The sequence below is a fragment of the Haliotis rufescens genome, unplaced genomic scaffold, assembly GCF_023055435.1.
Source record: "Haliotis rufescens isolate VD_foot unplaced genomic scaffold, xgHalRufe1.0.p SCAF_117, whole genome shotgun sequence".
NCBI lineage: Eukaryota > Metazoa > Mollusca > Gastropoda > Lepetellida > Haliotidae > Haliotis > Haliotis rufescens.
In genome coordinates this window covers 267,208-293,970 of record NW_025963799.1, presented here as the reverse complement: position 1 = coordinate 293,970, position 26,763 = coordinate 267,208, and the positions used below count along the sequence as shown (strand labels likewise).

The 26,763-nt window shown below is 44.0% G+C and overlaps 1 protein-coding gene across 1 annotated transcript in view; it reads left to right on the top strand.

The window, feature by feature from the left end:
- Positions 1-26,763, top strand: part of LOC124127675 (urea-proton symporter DUR3-like) — a 130,798-nt gene that overhangs the window by 22,042 nt on the left and 81,993 nt on the right. Inside the window, exons 2-3 of the mRNA XM_048393191.1 lie at positions 11,228-11,423; positions 26,152-26,274. Coding sequence (XP_048249148.1) covers positions 11,253-11,423; positions 26,152-26,274 — 294 coding nt within the window. The 5' untranslated portion in view covers positions 11,228-11,252. The remainder of the gene's footprint in view (positions 1-11,227; positions 11,424-26,151; positions 26,275-26,763) is intronic.

Sequence of the window (26,763 nt, the reverse complement as noted above, 5' to 3'; positions counted from 1 at the left end):
CCAATATATTACACGCCCACGCAAGAGAACAAACAGCCTCGATTAACCAACAAAACAGAATCCATTGGCAGAGAGGGCAAATTAGCGATGAATGTTATATGAATGGATCAATGAAAATCAGTGATGACACCAGGTGTTCGCGAAGGGGAAGCATGGCCTGCCCTACCAGCAGCACCCGCCCCTCACACAGTGTGCAGAAACAGGGATGCGTTTGTTGTCCTGCATTGCGATAAAACATTGTTCAGAAGACGTTTGTCAAATTGTTTTCTGACAATCTTGGCCTAACAATGTTACAAAGGTGAGATTTTCTGTATTCTTTCTATCATATGCCTATGTTAAGCCTAACGTGAGACGTGAACATTTCGCGCACGTGTCTGATGCGAGATTGGCACATGCTTGACGTTTTCTCTTTCAAAGGCAAATTATGACAATATTCATGTTTAAAGGCAGTGCATTGCATCCAAGGTTGACAGGTATGTGTTGCGTGCATGTCCGCCCCACATTTGACGCATCAGTGACACAAATGATGTCCGATCATTCCCTTTTGTCGCTTGTACCATCGGTTCCCGTGTTTGTTTCGGTGAACAATTGACTTGCCTCTGCATGTGTTTGTGACGTGCCAGGATACGTTCACCTATTCACGAACACCTGTTTGATGGTTATTCATAGACACATGCTCATAGTAAATGTTCAGTATTGTCTTTCGAACCGATCTCCATGCTGTATGTCTTCATGTGGCACACACAATGCAATATTTGTCCTAGTTTAATAACTGATCCTGAACTTAATAGCTTAAACATACTACACAAAACTTTTTGAAGACCAACCATGTCAAATCCCATGTAGCCTTTGTGGATTGACTATCGACAAAACATAACTTTTTACATTTCAAGGGGGCACGGGTGGCCCAGTCGTCTAAGGCGCCGAAAGTCTCTGGGCAGAGTTGCGTCCCTTGGGCATGCAAGAAACCTATGATTGTGGGTTTGAATCCCGGTTCGCCCCGATTATGTTTCTAGGTTTGTCAGCATCATACCCGTGCTCGTGGGTTTCACCGAAGTGGTAAACGTGTGAGTCCTGCATCACTTCGGGCTGTCCTCCCACATTAAGCTGACACGCCGTGAGATGCCATGAACTGTCATATTGTTAAAAGCGGCGTTAAACCAAACTCACTCACTCACTCACTATTGCATTTCAGGGTGCGAATAACGCCATTTGACGTTCACCATGGCCATAACTAGATGGATAGAACATGGCGGGACGTACATACAGAAGGAGTTTAACAGAGTTTAAATTGTAACAGGCGACTTATTTCTTTATTTACTGTAAAGGCGACGTTTCGGTATAGACCCTTATATCTAGGTCAAGCAAGCCCGATCTGTACCGAAACGTCGCCTTTACAGTTAATACAAAAGTTGTTATCCATGAATTATCTCATCCGTCAGCTTCAAAGTAATGCCTATGAAACAATTCAGGACTGAACTCATTCAGCAAATAATAAGTGCAGCCATATTTTACACAAGATATCCATTTATGTTTGTGCATTGTAACATATTCACGGAATAGTAGTCTGTATTTATTACACGACAGTTGGGTACTTTTGCCAGTTACTAAACGAGCCCAAAATGTAATATACGTGTATAAATAGTGACCCTTAGGGCTTTCGTCCTAGTTCCCCACAGAACATACATTTCGGTATACTGACCTTTACGCAGAGAAGTTTTCTTAAAATTTTGAGATGAACACTTTTGTATGGGTATAGCCCTACACCTGACACCCATCAGTAAGTATGGGTATAGCCCTACACCTGACACCCATCAGTAAGTATCGGTATAGCCCTACACCTGACACCCATCAGTAAGTATGGGTATAGCCCTACACCTGACACCCATCAGTAAGTATGGGTATAGCCCTACACCTGACACCCATCAGTAAGTATGGGTATAGCCCTACACCTGACACCCATCAGTAAGTATGGGTATAGCCCTACACCTGACACCCATCAGTAAGTATGGGTATAGCCATAGCATCACTGCTTTTTTGCAGTACAAAGAACATCGCCTTATTCGCCTGATCTACATTATGTTTCAGAGAAATACTTTTTTTCTACACTTAAGAATTTCCGTTAGGCTTCGTATTGTAAAGATACGGTCCATGGTTGAATATTACACAACTCTGATAGACGAGTACATCGAGTACATCGTACACATGTGAACTGTTTCCAAACACAGCTAATGAGACAAATTCATCGATAATTCGCAGAATTTTTGTTGACACCTTTATATTAATGAATAGGGTAAATGTTGCCTTGTCAACAGATATCAGGCACATTACCACTCTCGGAGATAACATTAGCTACAAAGAAATAGATCATGACTTCGGACGTATTGTTAACATAAATATTGATGATGTAATCAGCACCGCAACACCACATGCTTAATGATGTAGAGATCACAGATGGCCTTGATGATTCCTGGTTTATAGAATGATATACTGAGTCTACAATCTCCCTCTACAGCAGTGGCTGCAGCCAGTGACTCGTCCTCTATAATATCTTCCTCATCGTCACATTCATTCAATGGCGAAAATAATCATAGAAATCTTCTGTGGATGGCAATGTTTCAGTCCTCATCAGTTCATTCGATTTTAATAATTTCCAGAATAACTGAGAATCATTATTTGCTAAATTATCGAATTTTTTTTATGATATATTTATGTGCATACCGGCATGTTTTGATTGTGTAATAAATTCATTTTGTTTTGGATCGAAGAACGCTTTCTAAATTCAGTGCGTGACTGACGATATTTACCACGTGCAAACTTACATTCCTTTCCAAACCAAAGGCAATTTGCATGCGTTTTGGTTTCCCTGGGCTCGGAGGTCGTGCAGGGTCAAGGCCGAATGTTCTTGTGGCTGTATCAATAAATAGTGTGTTCATGTCACTCATATGAATATTTACCTCCTCTTTGGATGCACCGGATGTTGTAAGTGATGCAATTGTATCTGTAATGTCATTTAGAGCAGCTGTATCTAAGCTGTTCTTGGTGACTATAACGACAGTCCCACTTTCTATGTCTATGTCTGTATCTAAGCTGTTCTTGGTGACTATAACGACAGTCCCACTTTCTATGTCTATGTCTGTATCTAAGCTGTTCTTTGTGACTATAACGACAGTCCCACTTTCTATGTCTATGTCTGTATCTAAGCTGTTCTTTGTGACTATAACGACAGTCCCACTTTCTATGTCTATGTCTGTATCTAAGCTGTTCTTGGTGACTATAACGACAGTCCCACTTTCTATGTCTATGTCTGTATCTAAGCTGTTCTTTGTGACTATAACGACAGTCCCACTTCCTATGTCTATGTCAGTATCGAAGCTGTTCTTTGTGATTATAACGACAGTCCCACTTTCTATGTCTATGTCTGTATCTAAGCTATTCTTGGTGACTATAACGACAGTCCCACTTTCTATGTCTATGTCAGTATCTAAGCTGTTCTTTGTGACTATAACGACAGTCCCACTTTCTATGTCTATGTCAGTATCTAAGCTGTTCTTTGTGACTATAACGACAGTCCCACTTTCTATGTCTATGTCAGTATCTAAGCTGTTCTTTGTGACTATAACGACAGTCCCACTTTCTATGTCTATGTCAGTATCTAAGCTGTTCTTTGTGACTATAACGACAGTCCCACTTTCTATGTCTATGTCTGTATCTAAGCTGTTCTTTGTGACTATAACGACAGTCCTACTTTCTATGTCTATGTCAGTATCTAAGCTGTTCTTTGTGACTATAACGACAGTCCCACTTCCTATGTCTATGTCTGTATCTAAGCTGTTCTTTGTGACTATAACGACAGTCCCACTTTCTATGTCTATGTCAGTATCTAAGCTGTTCTTTGTGACTATAACGACAGTCCCACTTCCTATGTCTATGTCTGTATCTAAGCTGTTCTTTGTGACTATAACGACAGTCCCACTTTCTATGTCTATGTCAGTATCTAAGCTGTTCTTTGTGACTATAACGACAGTCCCACTTTTTATGTCTATGTCTGTATCCAAGCTGTTCTTGGTGACTATAACGACAGTCCCACTTCCTATGTCTATGTCAGTATCTAAGCTGTTCTTTGTGACTATAACGACAGTCCCACTTTCTATGTCTATGTCAGTATCCAAGCTGTTCTTGGTGACTATAACGACAGTCCCACTTTTTATGTCTATGTCAGTATCCAAGCTGTTCTTGGTGACTATAACGACAGTCCCACTTTCTATGTCTATGTCTGTATCTAAGCTGTTCTTTGTGACTATAACGACAGTCCCACTTTCTATGTCTATGTCAGTATCCAAGCTGTTCTTGGTGACTATAACGACAGTCCCACTTTTTATGTCTATGTCAGTATCGAAGCTGTTCTTGGTGACTATAACGACAGTCCCACTTTCTATGTCTATGTCAGTATCTAAGCTGTTCTTTGTGACTATAACGACAGTCCCACTTTCTATGTCTATGTCAGTATCTAAGCTGTTCTTTGTGACTATAACGACAGTCCCACTTCCTATGTCTATGTCTGTATCTAAGCTGTTCTTTGTGACTATAACGACAGTCCCACTTTCTATGTCTATGTCAGTATCTAAGCTGTTCTTTGTGACTATAACGACAGTCCCACTTTCTATGTCTATGTCAGTATCTAAGCTGTTCTTTGTGACTATAACGACAGTCCCACTTTCTATGTCTATGTCTGTATCTAAGCTGTTCTTTGTGACTATAACGACAGTCCTACTTTCTATGTCTATGTCAGTATCTAAGCTGTTCTTTGTGACTATAACGACAGTCCCACTTCCTATGTCTATGTCTGTATCTAAGCTGTTCTTTGTGACTATAACGACAGTCCCACTTTCTATGTCTATGTCTGTATCTAAGCTGTTCTTTGTGACTATAACGACAGTCCCACTTCCTATGTCTATGTCTGTATCTAAGCTGTTCTTTGTGACTATAACGACAGTCCCACTTTCTATGTCTATGTCAGTATCCAAGCTGTTCTTGGTGACTATAACGACAGTCCCACTTTTTATGTCTATGTCTGTATCCAAGCTGTTCTTGGTGACTATAACGACAGTCCCACTTTCTATGTCTATGTCAGTATCTAAGCTGTTCTTTGTGACTATAACGACAGTCCCACTTTCTATGTCTATGTCAGTATCCAAGCTGTTCTTTGTGACTATAACGACAGTCCCACTTCCTATGTCTATGTCTGTATCTAAGCTGTTCTTTGTGACTATAACGACAGTCCCACTTTTTATGTCTATGTCAGTATCCAAGCTGTTCTTGGTGACTATAACGACAGTCCCACTTCCTATGTCTATGTCTGTATCTAAGCTGTTCTTGGTGACTATAACGACAGTCCCACTTTCTATGTCTATGTCTGTATCTAAGCTGTTCTTTGTGACTATAACGACAGTCCCACTTTCTATGTCTATGTCTGTATCTAAGCTGTTCTTGGTGACTATAACGACAGTCCCACTTCCCATGTCTATGTCTGTATCTAAGCTGTTCTTTGTGACTATAACGACAGTCCCACTTTCTATGTCTATGTCTGTATCTAAGCTGTTCTTTGTGACTATAACGACAGTCCCACTTTCTATGTCTATGTCTGTATCTAAGCTGTTCTTGGTGACTATAACGACAGTCCCACTTTTTATGTCTATGTCTGTATCTAAGCTGTTCTTTGTGACTATAACGACAGTCCCACTTTCTATGTCTATGTCTGTATCTGGGGCGGTCGGGTAGCCTAGTGGTTAAAGCGTTCGCTCGTCACGCCGAAGACCCGGGTTCGATTCCCGACATGGGTACAATGTGTGAAGCCCATTTCTGGTGTCCCCCGCCGTGATATTGCTGGAATATTGCTAAAAGCGGCGTAAAATCATACTCACTCACTCACTCACTATGTCTGTATCTAAGCTGTTCTTTGTGACTATAACGACAGTCCCACTTTCTATGTCTATGTCTGTATCTAAGCTGTTCTTGGTGACTATAACGACAGTCTCACTTCCTATGTCTATGTCTGTATCTAAGCTGTTTTTGGTGACTATAACGACAGTCCCACTTTTTATGTCTATGTCAGTATCCAAGCTGTTCTTGGTGACTATAACGACAGTCCCACTTCCTATGTCTTGTTTCTGTCACCGTACTACCTTTATTACACGTGTCTGTAATAGAACCAATCAAATGTAAACAACGTGGATGATGGACATCAGAGATGACTGGTTATTCGGGCTACATTGAAGCAACTCACAAAACGCGTCGGAGACAAGTAGGTGGTGCATACACTAGGGCCAACATCTGGTTTGTTACAGGGAGAGACGGTGTACGCCTGGTTTGCATGTGCACACCATGACGATGAAACTGACTACGCTCTCGTGGAGAAACGTGTTGCTCATTGATAGAAGTTGATTAGAAATGTATAAAACATGTCCAAAACTAGGTAAGCATGGCGAAATCATACTTTGTCAGGCCTGAGAATTGGCTGATAATGTCATAAATTACATCGACAAAGAACGGGATAAAATGAGGATTTGGTTTGGTTTTTAGTTTTACATCGCACTCAGCAATCTGTAAATAATCGGGTCTGGACCAGACAATCCACTGATTTACATCATGAACATCGATCCACGCAGTTGGGATACGATGACCTGCATCAAAAAAGGCAGCGTGCCTGGATTAAATAAGGATTGAAGGAGTCAAGTATCACTATGTTAACTTCGCAATCTTCACAATCATTTGATGAATGACATTACACTTTTCATTATCACGTTTCAAGATTCGCCGTGCGGGTGGTAGACGTCGTGTTTACAGGGAACGTTATGCCCGAAACTGCATACAGGAAGTGGACAGATTTGGCGGGGGTAGTGTGATGATGTTGGCGACCATCTCCTAACACTGGTGGAACAGATGTGGTGTGAGTTCAAGGGAATTCAACGGCACAACGTTACACGGATGAGGAATCCCAACATCCAGGTCCTGACAGGGATGCACTGGATCAACGAGTGTGAGCATGTCAGCAACAACCACAGTACTTCGACAGTCGGCACAAGCGCTACAGGCAGAATGGGTGAACATTCCCTAGGCCACAATTCGGGATCTGACTGCTTTAATAGGACGACGATGCCAGTCAGCTTTGGATTCTAATGGCCATACAAGATATTGATCTACTGTTCCCTGCATGCCATATGGAACCTGGGTCAATGAGAATGATGTATGCAAATTTTGAACAATCGATTACCATCTGTTGATAATTAATATATGTAAAATTTACATCTAAAATCAATTTTGCGTTTCATTTTTGCAGAGTAAATCTATGATCCGATATCTTTCAATAACAGTCAATTCCCTCCCACTGATTTACACACCTGAACTGGAGATAAAGGAGACCAGTGAGACCGCCTGGTCTGTTTCATAGTTAGATCATGCATAAGATTGTATGGCCTGAGTGATGCTGCAACTCTCCAACAGTCAACTTTCTCTTTATGTCGAGCAATAGTCCAGTAGTTCCAGTCTTAGGTGCCTACATTGCATAACTTCTGAGGTACAATCGAGCATGCTCTTATTACCAAACATATCAAGGTGACTTTGTCTTGGGCCTCTGTGCAATGTGAGTATATAAGTATACGGAAACACACTGGAATCCTTAACTCGACATGAATGGCGAGAAAACGATATTGGCAGTACACCTCGACACACATCGAATGTGATTGGATCCCGTTCGACTACATTGTTGTGTTTGATTATCTCATGCCTAAATACCCAGTACAACTTTATTTCATTTCTATGGTCATTTTGCAAAATAATACAAAAATGCTAATGTGCGTTTTCAAATATACAAACTGTCAATCCCTGATAAATATCAGATTTCTCTCTCTGTCAATCACTCACTATCCCAGGTGACAAACTTCCAACAATGGGAAGAGCCCATGAATATTTCCAATGATTATTGAAAAGTGTTTGTCGTTTATAGTTATACATCTCTGAGACCCTGGTGCCCCAAACCCCGTAATGGACAATACATCAATAAATACAGTCTGTATACTGGAACATAGTTGACAATAAAGTCCAATTACTGAGAAACATTAATAAAATATCCCGCTGTAACCAAGAGTTTGGGCGAGCGAGTGAGTGAGTATGCTGTTTACATCTTTAAGTAATATCAAGGAATATCACTCGGGGGATACATCTTTAAGTATATCAAGGAATATCACTCGGGGGATAACTCATTAAGTGGCATCAAGGAATAATACTCGGGGGATACCTCATTAAGTATATCAAAGAATATCACTCGGGGGATAACTCATTAAGTGATATCAAGGAATATCACTCGGGGGATAACTCATTAAGTGATATCAAGGAATATCACTCGGGGGATACCTCTATAAGTGATATCAAGGAATATCACTCGGGGGATAACTCATTAAGTGATATCAAGGAATATCACTCGGGGGATACCTCTTAAAATGATATCAAGGAATATCACTCGGGGGATACCTCTTAAAATGATATCAAGGAATATCACTCGGGGGATACCTCTTAAAATGATATCAAGGAATATCACTCGGGGGATACCTCTTTAAGTAATATCAAGGAATATCACTCGGGGGATACCTCATTAAGTATATCAAGGAATATCACTCGGGGGATACCTCTTTAAGTGATATCAAGGAATATCACTCGGGGGATAACTCATTAAGTGATATCAAGGAATATCTCGCGGGGGATAACTCATTAAGTGATATCAAGGAATATCACTCGGGGGATAACTCATTAAGTGGCATCAAGGAATATCACTCGGGGATACCTCTTTAAGTGATATCAAGGAATATCACTCGGGGGATAACTCATTAAGTGATATCAAGTAATATCACTCGGGGGATACCTCTTAAAATGATATCAAGGAATATCACTCGGGGGATACCTCTTAAAATGATATCAAGGAATATCACTCGGGGGATACCTCTTAAATTGATATCAAGGAATATCACTCGGGGGATACCTCTTAAAATGATATCAAGGAATATCACGCGGGGGATACCTCTTAAATTGACATCAAGGAATATCTCACGGGGGATACCTCTTAAAATGATATCAAGGAATATCACTCGGGGGATACCTCTTTAAGTAATATCAAGGAATATCACGCGTGGGATACCTCTTAAAATGATATCAAGGAATATCACGCCGAGGATACCTCTTTAAGTGATAATATCCAGCTAGATCACACAGGGTAGTACATCCAGATCAAGTGTTTTTGAGATGTGTGTGGTGTGTGAGAAATATATGAAGTGAATGTGTGTGATGTATGTGAGATGCCTGTGAGGCGTGTGTGAGGTGTGTGTGGCGAGATGTGTGTGAGGTGTGTGTGGCGAGATGTGTTTTAGGCGTGTGTGAGGCGTGTGAGATGCTGGTGAGGCGTTTGTGAGGTGTGTGTGAGGCGTGTGTGAGATGTGTGTGAGGCGTGTGTGAGGTGTGTGTGGCGAGATGTGTTTTAGGCGTGTGTGAGGCGTGTGAGATGCTGGTGAGGCGTTTGTGAGGTGTGTGTGAGGCGTGTGTGAGGTGTGTGTGAGGCGTGTGTGAGGTGTGTGGCGAGATGTGTTTGATGTGTGTGTGAAGTGTGTGTGAGGCGTGTGTGAGGTGTGTGTGGCGAGATGTGTTTGAGGTGTGTGTGAGGTGTGTGTGAGGCGTGTGTGAGGTGTGTGTGAGGCGTGTGTGAGGTGTGTGTGAGGCGTGTGTGAGGCGTGTGTGAGGTGTGTGAGGCGTGTGTGAGGCGTGTGTGAGGTGTGTTTGAGGCGTGTGTGAGGTGTGTGTGAGGCGTGTGTGAGGTGTGTGTGAGGCGTGTGTGAGGTGTGTGTGAGGCGTGTGTGAGGTATGTGTGAGGCGTGTGTGAGGCGTGTGTGAGGTGTGTGTGGCTAGACGTGTTTGAGGCGTGTGTGAGCCGTGTGTGAGGCGTGTGTGAGGTGTGTGAGGCGTGTGTGAGGTGTGTATGGCGAGATGTGTGTGAGGCGTGTGTGAGGTGTGTGTGGCGAGATGTGTTTCAGGCGTGTGTGAGATGTATGTGAGGTGTGTGTGTGAGGTGTGTGTGGCTAGATGTGTTTGAGGCGTGTGTGAGGTTTGTGTGAGGCCTGTGTGAGGTGTGTGTGGCGAGATGTGTGTGAGGCGTGTGTGAGGTGTGTGTGGCGAGATGTGTTTGAGGCGTGTGTGAGGTGTGTATGAGGTGTGTGTGAGGCGTGTGTGAGGTGTGTGTGAGGCGTGTGTGAGGCGTGTGTGAGATGTGTGTGAGGCGTGTGTGAGGTGTGTGTGAGGCGTGTGTAAGGTGTGTGTGGCTAGATGTGTTTGAGGCGTGTGTGAGCCGTGTGTGAGGCGTGTGTGAGGTGTTTGTGGCGAGATGTGTTTTAGGCGTGTGTGAGGCGTGTGTGAGGTGTGTGTGGCGAGATGTGTGTGAGGCGTGTGTGATGCGTGTGTGGCGAGATGTGTTTGAGGCGTGTGTGAGGTGTGTGTGATGCCTGTGTGAGGTGTGTTTAGCGAGATGTGTGTGAGGCGTGTTTGAGGTGTGTGTGATGCGTGTGTGAGGTGTGTGTGGCGAGATGTCTTTGAGGCGTGTGTGAGGTGTGTGTGATGCGTGTGTGAGGTGTGTGTGGCGAGATGTGTTTGAGGCGTGTGTGAGGTGTGTGTGGCGAGATGTGTTTGAGATGTGTGTGAGGCGTGTGTGAGGTGTGTGTGGCGAGATGTGTGTGAGATGTGTGTGATGCGTGTGTGAAATGTATGTGATGTATGTGTGAGGCCTGTGTGAGATGCTAGTGAGGCGTGTGTGAGATGTGTGAGGTGTGTGTGAGAGGTGTGTGTGTGAGGCGTGTCGGAGATGCCAGTGTGGCGTGTAGGATGTATGTGTGTGCTGCATGTGAGAGATGTGTGTGATGTGTATGAGAGATGTGTTTGAGGTGAGATGTGTGATGTGTGTGTGAGATGCCAATGAGGTGTGAGAGATGTGTGAGGTGTGTGAGAGATGTGTGAGGCGCGTGTCAGATGCCAGTGAGGTGTGTGAGGTGTCTGTGGGTTGTGTGTGAGATATGCGAGAAATGTGTGTGAGATGCCTGTGGGTTGTGTGTGAGGTGTGTGTGAGGTGTGTGTGAGGTTATGAAGTCTCTGTAACTCCGTGAATTAAAAGCTGTCCTCCATGCAATTATTACAGGTGCTGAGAGAACCAGTAAGTCAGCATGGACTGTGAGGCGATACAGAAGGCGAGTTCGAACCTGACCCGCACCATGGGTATCCAGCCCACCATCCAGATGTGGCAGGCACTGCTGGCCATCCTCGGGACCGGCTTCTTCGCGGCGCTCATGGCGAGTCTGTTCGGCCTGATTAGGAAGCACATCTACAACGACGTGGTAAGACTTGGGCTCCACTGGTTAGTCACATTTACTCAGCACGGGGGGTATGGAGTCTGGCCTTTAGGGGGGCATGGAGTCTTGCCTTTAGGGGGGCATGGAGTCTTGCCTTTAGGGGGGCATGGAGTCTTGCCTTTAGGGGGGCATGGAGTCTTGCCTTTAGGGGGGCACGGAGTCTTGCCTTTAGGGGGGCACGGAGTCTTGCCTTAAGGGGGGCATGGAGTCTTGCCTTTAGGGGGGCATGGAGTCTTGCCTTTACGGGGGCACGGAGTCTTGCCTTTACGGGGGCACAGTCGGCCCAGTCGTCGAAGGCGCCGCGAATCGATGTGCAGAGTTGCGTCCCTATGATTGTGGGTTCGAATCCCGGTTCGCCCCGATTATGTTTCTAGGTTTGTCAGCATCATACCCGTGCTCGTGGGTTTCACCGAAGTGGTAAATGTCTGAGACCTGCATCACTTCGGGCTTTCCTCCCACATTTAGCTGACACGCCGCGATATAACTGGAATACTGTTAAAAGCGGCGTTAAACCCAACTCACTCACTCACTCAGTCACTAAGCAGAAACAGGGTCGGTCGGGTAGCCTAGTGGTTAAAGCGTTCGCTCGTCACGCCGAAGAACCGGGTTCGATTCCCGACATGGGTACAATGTGTGAAGTTCATTTCTGGGACATTGCTTAAAGCGGCGTAAAACCATACTCACTCACTCACTTAGCAGAACCTGTAGGTATTCCGGTCGAGAGTGGCACCCTTTGTTTGTGGTGAGAGGTGACGTAATAAATCGGATGGTAAGGCTCGTGTCTCTTTGATTCCAGGGTCATTGTACACCGTCGGCGTGTATTGTTCCTGACAATATCTTGACTTGATTATTTACAGCCCGCCGCCATATAGCTGGAATATTACTAAGAGGATCGTTAAACTACAAACAAAAGGACAAAAGAGTAGAGTATCAGACGTGTCACGTGTTTTGTTGTCGAGGATGTAGGTCAGCTTCCGGTTCCGGTAGGGCGGGGCTCGGTACAGATACTCGTCTGCTCCGGTAACGATTAGATAGATGGTCCCACGTGTCCTGGAAATAATGGGTCGTGTTCAAGTGATGGGCCATGCGCGCACATCCTGTGAGTCTATGTACAGAGCAGCGACCTGCCTGTTCAACAGCTACACACGAACACCACGCTTCTGAACATGACCTCATACTTCACTGTGCTGACGGCAGACATGGAGACTCGAGTGTCGGATACCCCTTAAGTCTGTGATGGTACTCGGGACACTGAGTTACCGAGGTGACGGTGCGTGTGTCGGATACCTATATATCATGTGATGGTACTCTGGATACTGAGTTACCAAGGTGACGGTGCGTGTGTCGAGCGTCGGATACCTATATATCATGTGATGGTACCCGGATACTGAGTTACCGAGGTGACGGTGCGTGTGTCGAGCGTCGGATACCTATATATCATGTGATGGTACTCGGGATACTGAGTTACCGAGGTGACGGTGCGTGTGTCGAGCGTCGGATACCTATATATCATGTGATGGTACTCGGGATACTGAGTTACCGAGGTGACGGTGCGTGTGTCGAGCGTCGGATACCTATATATCATGTGATGGTACTCGGGACACTGAGTTACCACGGTGACGGTGCGTGTGTCGAGCTAATCCTGCACGAGACAAATGGTGCATCTCGACTCATGGATCTTTGACGTCAAATGTGATGCGTTCGTGAGCGTCGGTTCACACAACATCTAATATATCTGAGGAGAGATAACTTCGTCACGGCACCGTTCACCTGTCAAATTGACATCGAAGGCTCAACAGATTCACTGATGGGCAGTGATGCCGGTCCGCACCATTACGCTTCCACTACCGCAAACAGAACGTTGAACAGCGCAGGCGACAGTGTAACGTTCACCACGTCGACAAACACGGCGACGGCCATCACTGCTGTCAAGATGAAACCTGGACTCACCTACAGTCCTACAACTCGAACTTTCAGATGAGGTCTTGACTCTTCCAGCCGTGCAGTCTACAAAGTTGCTTTTCACAGTTTAAACACCTCAACGCTTACCCAGTGTTTTAATTAGCTCGGTCCCAATGTGTGACGAATTTCTTACTCGTGGAATTTGATGCATGCAGTGACCGGGATGCACGGGCAATTTCCGGGTCATCATGGGCTACCATGACGACGTGCATCTGGCTACCATGACGACGTGCATCTGGCTACCATGACGACGTGCATCTGGCTACCATGACGACGTGCATCTGGCTACCATGTTTGACTCGATAGCAATGTTATATAAAGGGTTTTTATGGGCACATGAGTTTTGTCCAGCTGGAGTGAGTGAGTGAGTGAGTTAATATTTAGCCACATATCGGCAGTATTTCAGCCATATCGTGACGAGAAGTACATTAATAATACATATATTTAGAATGAATAAAAACCTGTCAATGATGGACAGTAAAATAACTAGATTTATCACAGATTATATTTGAAACTAGTAGATAGCCATAAAAATATAACATCATACGTAACAACACAAGATAAAAATGAGCTATTGATCGCCAGCCACTGAAGAGAGATCACCATGCTAGGGTCCATGGGGACTTACAGTACTTTTGCATCCTGCATGGACCCCAGCCGGATTTGCATCATCCCTTCAGCTGTTGGCGATTATGACAAATTTAGCCAAAGTTAAACGAACATATATACTACTATTAAAAACGTGGCTGAAATAAATATACTTTGAAAGACGTGGTCTTAGATACCCTCTCAAGGTAACAATAATTTTACACTACTTCAACCCCCTTCGAGGATACAGCCACTAACAATCTCAGTTATCACATTTATTCTGCCGATTATAAAATATTATATACACAACATATTAATCAAAATTTATGTGACAATTCAATTTCTTTTAAAAAAACAATAATTAAATTAGAACTAATAGTGTTAAAAAGATCCTTCATAGATTTAACCTTGAAATAGTTATCCCTTGTGATGGAAAAATCAACACAGTCAAGCAGGACATGCTTGACTGTGATTCTTTCATCACAAGGGGTGCAGAACGGAGGATCCCCACCTTTCAATAAATATTCATTTGTGTAACGCGAATGGCCAATACGACATCGTCGTAAAATGACCTCTTCAAATCTGGACTGACAACCCAAGTAGGTGTAACCGATATTTGGTTAAATGTCATGTAATTTATTGATACCTACTTGGGTGTCCCACTTCTTTTGCATCAGATCTCGTATATATGATCCAGTCACAGGTCTGTAATCAGTGTATGGAACAAGAAGTGGTGTCACAGATTTGTTGAGTGCTGCTTTAGCAGCAGCATCGGCCTTTGTGTTACCTTTGATGCCAACATTGCTTGGTAACCAGGAAAAAACGATGTCGTATTGGCCAGTAGCAAGTTCATTATATAATTCATGTATTTCGATTAAAAGTGGATGTTTAGTAGATTGATTAGTTTAGAAGACAGGAAAGAGAGTCTGAAAATATAATAAATTGTTTATGCTTTGATTGTTTACGAATGTATTCTAGTGCTGTTAATATGGCGTTTGATTCGGCTATAAAAATGGAACAGTTATCTGTAATTAAAGGGGATATTGTCCTGGATCCGACGATGGTGGCGCTAGCAACTGCGTCACCATCCTTTGATCCATCGGTAAATAAGTATCATATTTGTTTCTTAACTAATTATACTCTTGTTGAAAAATTAGTTGATTTGTTTCAGATTTTTAAAATTTAGTTAATGTTAGATCCACCTCTGGTTTCAGTAACTGCCATGGGGGAAGTCAAAAGTTGGGGTTATATTTTAGCATCCGAAATGGACGATTGTATTCTTAGTTCGAGGGGTGGCGTGAGTGATGATTTTTAAGTATAGAGGTCTTCATAAAGAGGGTTAAAAACACAGTCATAGGCTGGATTGGATTTCAAAGAACGTAATTTAGAAACATTTTGTAAAGATAATTTAATGCGACGTTGTTTAAGTGAAGGCTCATCAACCTCCACGTACAGACTAGGAACTGGAGAAGTTCTAAAGGCTCCAAGGCAAAGCCTCAGGCCCTGATGGTGAACAGAATCCAGTCTTTTCAAATTGCTTTTACATGCTCCACCATAGACGATGGAGCCGTAATCAAGTTTAGCGCGGATGAGGGCTCTGTACAGTTTGAGGAGGGTTTTCTGATCCCCTCCCCATTTTGCGTTTGAATTACTTTTATTATATCAAGAGCCTTCAGGCATTTAGTTTTTGAATAATTTATGTGTGGCAGAAAGGTCAAGTGCCGGTCAAAAATAATACCAAGAAACTTGGCCTGTTTGACAACTTTGATAGGAGCACCATCCAAAACTAAATCAGGGTCCTTATGCGGCTTATACTTTCTACAAAAATGAATGCAGTTGGTCTTGGCTTTTGAAAATTTAAAGCCATTTTCAATACACCATTTATGGATTTTGTTTAAACACAATTGCAGTTGCCTTTCAATGGTATGCATGTTTTTACCACGACAAGAAACATTAAAATCATCCACAAATAATGATCCATCAAGTGAATCGTTTAAAACCTTCGACAAACTGTTAATCTTTATGCTAAACAACGTTACAGACAAGATACTGCCTTGTGGGACACGCTGATCCTGATTGTAATGGTCAGACTGGGTTGAACCCACACGAACTTGAAATTGTCTTTTTTTTAAAAACTGAGATATAAATAGAGGCAAACGGCCCCTTAAACCAAAATCATGTAGATCTTTTAAAATACCATACTTCCATGTGGTATCATATGCGTTTTCGAGATAAAAAAATATTGATACAGCATGTTGTTTATTTATTATGGAATTTTTAATAAAAGATTCTAAACGTACTAAATGATCGATGGTACTACGATTTTTGCGGAAACCACATTGAATGTTAGTAATGAGATTGTTGGTTTCCAAGTACCAAACTAAACGATTATTTATCATACGTTCCATAGTCTTACAAACACAGCTAGTGAGGGATATTGGTCTATAATTCGAGGGATCGGTATGATCACAACCAGGCTTAGGTATAGGAATGACAGTAGCATTTCGCCATGATGATGGAAAATTTCCAGAAGTCAAAATATTGTCAAAGATATTTAGCATTGTTTCTAAACACGATTCAGGTAAATGTGTAAGGATCTGATAATGAATATTATCAGGCCCCGAAGCAGTATCATGAGCTTGCCCAAGGGCAGTATGGAGCTCATGAATGGAAAATACTTCATTATAATCCTCACCGTTATCTGAGTGAAAATTAAGTTTATTTTTTTCTTGTTCTGCCTTATATTTCTGAAAGTCAGGTACATAATTGGATGATGAGGAATGTTGAGCTAATGTTTCACCTTATTTATTAGCAATATCAGATTTATCTGTTATAAGAGTGTCACCCTCCTTGAGATGGCGAACACTGGATTTGGACCCTTTTCCTTTAATTTTCTGAACCATATTCCAAACCTTTGTAATAGGCGTTCTTGAATTAATTTTAGAAACATATGTTTGCCATGACTGTCGTTTATTTTGCTTAAAGGGGCGACGAGCCTTGGCATTTGAAATTTTAAATTGATTCAAGTTGTGGACTGTTGGATGGCGACGAAAATATTTTTCTGCCTTTTTTCTAGCCTTTCTAGGTTGTTTGCAGTCCATGGTAAACCATGGTTTACGGATATGTGGAACCGTAGAGGACTTTGGGATACATTCATCCGCAATTATATTCTATTCATCAGCAAAAACCTAAATAGGATCATGATCATTTAGAAATAATTCGGGTTTTAGTCTTTAAGTGCATAATGTTTGAAACAAAGACCAGTTTGCCTTTGTAAAATTCCATCTTGTAGGAGGAGGAACATCAGTCGGATTAACAGTTGATAGAACAGTTGGGAAGTGGTCACTTCCACAAAGATCATTGTGGACAGCCCAATCGAAATCGTTTAGTAGATTTGTATCAGTAAGGGACAAATCCAAAGAAGAGTAAGTCCCGGTTGCTGGATGCAGATAAGTATGGGTGTCATCATTAAAGGTACACAGATCATTATTGGTTATAAAATCCTCAAGTACTTTACCTTTAGTATTAGTGTTTGTACCACCCCAAAGAGGATTGTGGCCGTTCAAATCACCCATGATTATACATGGCTTAGGGAGTGTTTGAAGATCAGACTGCTGGAGAGCTGACGACGGCGGAATATACAAAGAACACAGTGTAAATGCAACGTGTAAAGTAAGTCGCACTGCAACGGCTTGCAGGTTAGTATTAAGTACAACAGGACTGTGGATAACTTTCTGTCGCACAATGATTGAAGATCCTCCAGTGGCTCTATCACCTGGAGGAGAAAACGAATAATATGCTCTATACTGACGTAAGTTAAAATTGTCTGTTTGCTTTAAATATGTCTCTTGTAAGCAGAATGCTGATGGATTAAGATCTTGGACCAATAGATGTAATTCATTAAAATTAGTCTTAATTCCTCTACAATTCCACTGTACAATATTTGATGAAGAAACTATCTTTTGGGGGGATTTACTGGGGACCTACCCCTCACCTTCCTTGAGGCCGACAAGCTTTGTGCCATGTGATGGCTCACGTCGGACACATCCATGTCCTCTAGTGATCCAAACTTATTGAATAGCTGGATCTTGTTGTCTGCCCCTTTCGAGGCTCTGCCACTCTGATACTTTCTAGATTGTTCTTTTAAGGTTTGGATTTGTTCTTTGAAATTTGTGTGACAGTTATTTCCGATTTTGATTGTTCAGATACTTTTGCTGTTGTCCGGTCCTGAGATAAATCTGCGTCCTTATCACAAGATGTCATGGTGTGAGTGAGTACCGGTGACGTTTGGGAGCTAGAGTTCTCTTGTAGTTCTCCCACCTGCATTGCTGAAGATAATAACGTTGGGCCAGAGGTTTTAGCCCACGTGTAATCAGTCTGACAAGCTATAGATTTACATGAAACATGTTTAGGCTTGGAAACCTGCAAAGAAGCAGAAACGGCAGAAGAATAAGTCGGACCTGCTTGTTCCTGAGCGAGAACAACCATTTTTTGCATCGAAAAAAGATATGTTTCGTTCATGCTTTACTTTGATATTTGTGATTGTAGTTTCCAAGTAGGACATTCTTTTGAAGAAGAGGGATGGTTACCTGAACAGTTGACACAGAGGTGGTTTGTCACAGAGATAACTATCTTCGCATGTTCCACCACATCGATGACATGCAGCTGGATCATGGCAAAATTTCGAGCCATGGCCATACTTTTGGCAAGTGTAGCACCTTAAGGGATTAGGGATAAAAGTATCCACCCTTAAGTTGCAGTAACCAGCTTTGAGTGAGTCTGGACGCATTGGGAGGCAAAAAGTAAAAAGATATGTGTTAGTTTTGGTGATTTCATTGTTCCTTTTTGCTGTAAAACGTTTTACAGCAGTAACTCCTGGGGAGTGAAGCTCTGTGACAATTTCGGATTCAGTCATAACAGCAAGGCATCGTCCGATATCACGGACGATTCCTTTACTACAGTTCAGTGTCCTGTGAGGAGTAACCTGAACGGGAACAGTAGCTAGTGATTTGGTGGAAAGGAGACCTTTTGACTGGCTTTGTTTTTTTGCAGTGGATCAGCAGAGAACCAGATCTTAACTTTTTTACTTCCTTTACTTCATCAACTAAACATTCAATACCTTTAGCTATGGCAAATGGATTCAGTTTCAGTGGAGCTGACATCACGAGAAATCGAGACCAAGCATCAGGATTGATAAGAGTTTGAGGAGAATCTTCATCCCCAGAAGAGAGCGAATCATCCGATTCGTGTGAGCGTTTTTTGAGGGGGGGTGCCATGGTAGTATTAATTGTATTTCGCCCTCCTAGCTCCCCACCCACCATGGAGTGTCTACGTGGACGATGCGACACATCTGTGGATCTCCAACAGACGGCACCAGGGAAACCAGGAGGGTATACTCAAGCAGAAGTACAAATCAAAAGATCAATAAATCTACCGGATTGGACCATGAGCCACCGCCTTCTGGCACTGGCATCTAGGCAAATTTTGAATTTATCAAGTAGTGTAAAAATCAATAAAATGTATATTAAAACATTTGTCATAAACTCAAACAATTCAATTATAGATATAAATTACCAAGCCGAATAGTGAGAGCAGTGAGCAAAAAGTAAGGTGCTCAGGGCATGGCATGACCAGCAGATTGATAAGACCGGGCCCATTCTACCACCCGTCTAGGCGAAGTCAGGGTCGAAGTGGTGTATTGGGCAAAGGAACGCTATTCCTGGAACCAGTGCCCTCAACCACCAGACTCCCGTCCTCCGCCGACACAGGGGCGCAACCCACGGCAAACGGGTTGCCCAATTCGGTCGCCTTTTACGACCAGCAATGGGGTGCTGTGGACAAATTCTACCCCGAGTCCACACTGGGGAAGAGCTATTAGCGCTACCCAGCACTCACCACGAGGAGGTTGCTCTTCACGAGTGCCTTGTCCAGCTGGAAGATATAGTAGTGGGTCCGGTCACCGATCCTCTTTCATGAAAAGGTTTTATGTACAATTATTTGTGTACATGTCGTATGATGTACGTGGACAAGTAAGCTGTTTAGTTCTGAACAAACACATTAACCAACACAATACCTGTTTGGATAAACATCAATTAAAATATCAAAAGAAAGAAACACAAAACAACACAAAACAACTGAATTGATACACTTTCCTTGAACTGCCTATACTTAGCGGTTTTGATTTTGATTCAAGTGAGACAGAACGAGACACAGTCGCTTGTTATGGGCTGAATAAAACAGTTAATTGCATTTGTGAAGTAAACGTACTTTGTTTTGCGTTATGATCAATATGGGTCATTAAGACACGGTACACGTCCGCTAAGTGGAGTTACTCGGCCACCATGTCCTCATCACACAAACATACATTTTTCACAATTATTTTCATGGTGACAATATCAGTTTGGTTTCCATGGTAATCACTCCATCAGCTGACTGAAACATCACAAAATGAGCAGACTATTGAGAGGATGCTTTCCTTTATTGGTTTCATAGAAATAGGAAAGTGTGTGTGACACAGGGTGAGACCCGTGAAGATCCGGGGTGGAATAGGTCTTCAGCAACCCACACTTGCCGTAAAAGAGGACTATGCTTGCGTAAACGGCGACTCACGGGATCGGGTGGTCAGGCTCGCTGACTTGGTTGATGCATGTCATCGTATCCCAAATGCGTGGATCGATGTTGATGATGTCAATCACTGGATTATCTGGCCCAGACTAGATTATTTACAGACCGCCGTCGTATACCTGTATTGTTGCTGAGTGCGGCGTTAAACAACAAACAAACAAAAACAACACACAGGTGTAACAACACAACTAACTACTGCTAACTATTAACCTACTGCAAGGTTGATGTTCCCTGGACTGGTAATATAACTTGAAGCGTGGAGGAACTAATCAATATACATGCTGATCCATTGTTGGAGCGGTCATCGACGCCTGCTTCACCCTCACGTACTCAGTGAACATCGGCTACGTAACGGGGATACATTAAGTACACCGACACTCGGTAATCCCGTGTGAGAAAGTGGGGCTCGTCAGACAACAGTTGCCCTTTGAAGAATTAAGTGCCAATGACTCGTCAATTGATACTTACAACCTCGTCGGCATATTGTTTTTATTATTGATCTCTGTTTTATTGACAAGAAAACTCTTTAGCTAAGATGTTTGTTTGGCTGTGATTTATTGTTCCGACCGTCAGTGTCTTGTGATCCAAACTGCGCTATTCATTACCGTGAGAAAGCGCAGCTGTCTGCTGATTTATTACTGTTAAAAATAATATTCTGTTGACATGACGAACAAAGTAGGGGGATATGATCTACAAGTGAGCGACCACAGCTGGTGACCCCGTTATCCCCTGTGACCATGACGTCATCACCTGCTGGCAACCCCGTTATCCCCTGTGAACATGACGTCATCCCCTGCTGGCCACCCCGTTATCCCCTGTGTACATGACGTCATCACCTGCAGGCGACCCCGTTGTCCCCTGTGTACATGACGTCATCACCTGCAGGCGACCCCGTTGTCCCCTGTGTACATGACGTCATCACCTGCAGGCGACCCCGTTGTCCCCTGTGTACATGACGTCATCACCTGCAGGCGACCCCGTTGTCCCCTGTGTACATGACGTCATCACCTGCAGGCGACCCCGTTGTCCCCTGTGTACATGACGTCATCACCTGCTGGCGACCCCGTTGTTCCCTGTGTACATGACGTCATCACCTGCTGGCGACCCCGTTGTTCCCTGTGTACATGACGTCATCACCTGCTGGCGACCCCGTTATCCCCTGTGTACATGACGTCATCACCTGCTGGCGACCCCGTTGTTCCCTGTGTACATGACGTCATCACCTGCTGGCGACCCCGTTGTCCCCTGTGTACATGACGTCATCACCTGCTGGCGACCCCGTTGTTCCCTGTGTACATGACGTCATCACCTGCTGGCGACCCCGTTGTCCCCTGTGTACATGACGTCATCACCTGCTGGCGACCCCGTTGTCCCCTGTGTACATGACGTCATCACCTGCTGGCGACCCCGTTGTCCCCTGTGTACATGACGTCATCACCTGCTGGCGACCCTGTTATCCCCTGTGTACATGACGTCATCACCTGCAGGCGACCCCGTTATCCCCTGTGTACATGACGTCATCACCTGCTGGCGACCCCGTTATCCCCTGTGTACATGACGTCATCACCTGCAGGCGACCCCGTTGTCCCCTGTGTACATGACGTCATCACCTGCTGGCGACCCCGTTATCCCCTGTGTACATGACGTCATCACCTGCTGGCGACCCCGTTATCCCCTGTGTACATGACGTCATCACCTGCTGGCGACCCCGTTATCCCCTGTGTACATGACGTCATCACCTGCTGGCGACCCCGTTATCCCCTGTGTACATGACGTCATCACCTGCTGGCGACCCCGTTATCCCCTGTGTACATGACGTCATCACCTGCTGGCGACCCCGTTATCCCCTGTGTACATGACGTCATCACCTGCAGGCGACCCCGTTGTCCCCTGTGTACATGACGTCATCACCTGCAGGCGACCCCGTTGTCCCCTGTGTACATGACGTCATCACCTGCTGGCGACCCCGTTATCCCCTGTGTACATGACGTCATCACCTGCTGGCGACCCCGTTATCCCCTGTGTACATGACGTCATCACCTGCTGGCGACCCCGTTGTTCCCTGTGTACATGACGTCATCACCTGCTGGCGACCCCGTTATCCCCTGTGTACATGACGTCATCCCCTGCTGGCGACCCCGTTATCCCCTGTGTACATGACGTCATCACCTGCTGGCGACCCCGTTATCCCCTGTGTACATGACGTCATCACCTGCTGGCGACCCCGTTATCCCCTGTGTACATGACGTCATCCCCTGCTGGCGACCCCGTTATCCCCTGTGTACATGACGTCATCACCTGCAGGCGACCCCGTTATCCCCTGTGTACATGACGTCATCACCTGCTGGCGACCCCGTTATCCCCTGTGTACATGACGTCATCACCTGCAGGCGACCCCGTTATCCCCTGTGTACATGACGTCATCACCTGCAGGCGACCCCGTTATCCCCTGTGTACATGACGTCATCACCTGCTGGCGACCCCGTTATCCCCTGTGTACATGACGTCATCACCTGCTGGCGACCCCGTTATCCCCTGTGTACATTAGTTTGCCTCGTTTTAGTAATATATTTCATGAACCTTCAATTCTTAATTACGAAAATGCCCAACGCTGAAAACAGTAAGGGTGAAACTATACGCCGAAAGTCCGATGCATTGGGATATTTGGTCCACGATACGATACACGTGGACCTATAATCGATACGCCACGATATAGAACGCAAATCTTACGTACAGTATCCCCTCCCTATTGCGCCCTTCAATATAGCGCTACCTCGGTTATAGAGGGCGGTGAAGCATCGCTCCCAAAAACTTACTACCATTGTTAATAAGCTCAAGTTTTGAACTGACACGATGTTTTTCGGCATCTCAAAAAACATTATCAGCTGATCACCGCGAGCATGTAACACCGGAAATACCAGTCAAAAATTCCAACAGAAGTACGCCATTCAATCCCATTATTATACTATCTGGTTTTAAAACGTGTTCATTGTATATCTGTTTGTAATATTTTTATCAATTTTATTCAATATTTCATTCATATTGTTTACATTAATGTCGGCGAAATCGTGTGTGAAGAGATGGGAAGATGGCACAACTAACTGTGGGCTACAGCAGCCACGGTCAGATTCCTGCTATTGACGCCATGGAACGGCCTTTTAGGTGCCAAAGAATGGAGTTATATTAGAAATACCATACTTTGACTCATCAAAAGTCATATTTGTGGCAATTTTACAATTATTTGCTACATAACGTTTTCGCAAGCGAAATACATGTAGCGCGGGAGAATAATCAAATAATTGTATTAATATCCTGCAATAGCAATAACATGTTCAGTTTACCTTGATTACAAAACATGCCCAACGCTAAACACGGATCACGTGGCTTTCACTGACATTTCAGAAGCTGATGACAAGCAAATACATTTCAGAAATGAATAAATTTACAAATGTGCCAGTTTGTATTTGAAGGATTTTGATTTTTTGTTGTTTAACGCCGCACTCAGCAATGTTCCAGCTATATGACGGCGGTCTGTAAATAATCGAGGCTGGACCAGACAATACAGTGATTGTATTTGCAGGAGAATCGTAAACCATCTCAGGTGTTGAGTTCATCAGTCGTCCAACGCAGTTATTCAGCTGCTGTGACATGTGACTGATCACACTCCTACTTACACGTCATTATATTGTGTTTAAGTCAATTGATGTTGGAGTGTGTGTGGTCTCGTTTATTTCTGTCGCTTAGTCGAATGTCAAAACTGACATAACGTCAGCGTCATTACTGTATCGCCAGCGTCATCACTGTACCGTCAAGGTCATCACTGTACCGTCAGCGTCATCACTGTACCGTCAAGGTCATCACTGTACCGTCAAGGTCATCACTGTACCGTCAGCGTCATCACTGTACCGTCAAGGTCATCACTGTACCGTCAGCGTCATCACTGTATCGCCAGCGTCATCACTGTACCGTCAAGGTCATCACTGTACCGTCAAGGTCATCACTGTACCGTCGTGATGATACAGATCGAAATTCGGCTTCAACGGACATTCTTGTAATACGTGCCCCATATAAAGAAACACTAGGAATCTCCTACATCCATTGTCTAGTCTTGTACACTGGCGATAACGTAGCGTTATACAGCGTTATCCGTGTTTATCCCGACATCCATTGTCTAGTCTTGTACACTTGCGGGTAGCGTTATACAGCGTGATCCGTGTTTATCCCGACATCCATTGTCTTGTCTTGTACACTGGCGATAACGTAGCGATATACAGCGTGATCCGTGTTTATCCCGACATCCATTGTCTTGTCTTGTACACTGGCGATAACGTAGCGTTATACAGCGTGATCCGTGTTTATCCCGACATCCATTGTCTTGTCTTGTACACTGGCGATAACGTAGCGATATACAGCGTGATCCGTGTTTATCCCGACATCCATTGTCTTGTCTTGTACACTGGCGATAACGTAGCGATATACAGCGTGATCCGTGTTTATCCCGACATCCATTGTCTTGTCTTGTACACTGGCGATAACGTAGCGATATACAGCGTGATCCGTGTTTATCCCGACATCCATTGTCTTGTCTTGTACCCTGGGAGAAGGTTTTGACTCTTCACCTGCCGGGTGAGACCAACATGAAGGGTTTAGATTACATCGTAATTTCCATGCAATTACTTCGCGTGGATATCATGGCGTCAGACGGATTGTTCCCATAAAGATATTAGAAGCAGATTTGTAAGCAGTCGTAATTATCAAATATTTGTTTGAAGAAGAATTGGATGCGATGTCTCAGAACGATTTAGATTTGATTGAGGTTCCAGGGTTGACTTAAAATCTGTCCCTAGGTGAGTCGATCTGTTACTAATACTATTATGTTTGTCAGAGTATCGATCTGTTATCTCAGTATTTCAATCTGTGACAAATATCTGTCTCGTTATATCGATCTGTGACAAATATCTGTGTCCTTATATCGATCTGTGACAAACGACTGTATCGTTATATCGATCTGTGACAAATACCTGTCTCGTTATATCGATCTGTTACAAATTCATATTTAGGTATATCGGTCTGTGATAGACGCCCCTTAGAAGTTCGATCTGTGTCAAATGTCTGTATCATCAAATCGATCTGCGACAGTTGTCTGCCTTTGTGTAGCGACATGTGGCAACCGTATTTTACATCATGCTAGGTACTCCGCTACCTGTCGCCGGGTGACAGAGCGAACGCGCGTCCCACATCACGGGGGTGAATGACTAATCACAATGATGGTGTAATGTGACCCCGGGACTGGCCCCAGAGGACAGTGAGACTGTTAGTGATATACAGGATTCCCTTTCCTGAAGGCGACGTAGAATGACATCACGGAATTCCAGATAGCGATCGACATATTGTTTTCACATATATCGTACACAATGTATCAACACTCACTCGCTCACTCACTCACTCACTCGCTCACTTGCTTGCTCACTCACTCACTCACTCACACACTGATTGATAGAGGATTTAAAAAAGAAATTAATGTTCACCTATTTTACAGAACAATCTTGACACGGCGTTTGACGCTGGGGGGACGGTGAACGCCGGACTGACAGCCACAACGATCGTCTCCCAGTGGACGTGGGCCGCCACACTGCTGCAGTCGTCCACAGTCGCCAGTAAAGTAAGGCGTCTTTGGTCGATATGACAAACCTAGTTTATACCTCAGCATGCACTGTGTATATGATGTCAAAGACATCCGAATCACGACAGCATTTGTTCCCGCGTGATTCAACACCAGCACGTAATGATTTCCTAATCGTGACACTGTCGGGCTGCTTCGACAATCTTTGTTTAAACAGATAGCTCCTTTGGGATCGTTCCAAATGGCACAATTTGCAATGAAGGAACTCTTTGGTATTTTCAGTACAACATCTGTGGGCCCTTCTGCTAGTGTGTTTCCCATTGTTTCCTGGTGTGTTTCCTTGCGTTATGTTCTGTACGGCGTCAGTGGGCCCTTCTGCTAGTGTGTTTCCTAGTGTTTCCTAGTGTGTTTCCTTGTGTTGTTTTCAGTACGGCATCAGTGGGCCCTTCTGCTAGAGTGTGTCCTTGTGTTGTTTTCAGTAAGGCATCAGTGGGCCCTTCTGCTAGAGTGTTTCCTAGTGTGTTTCCT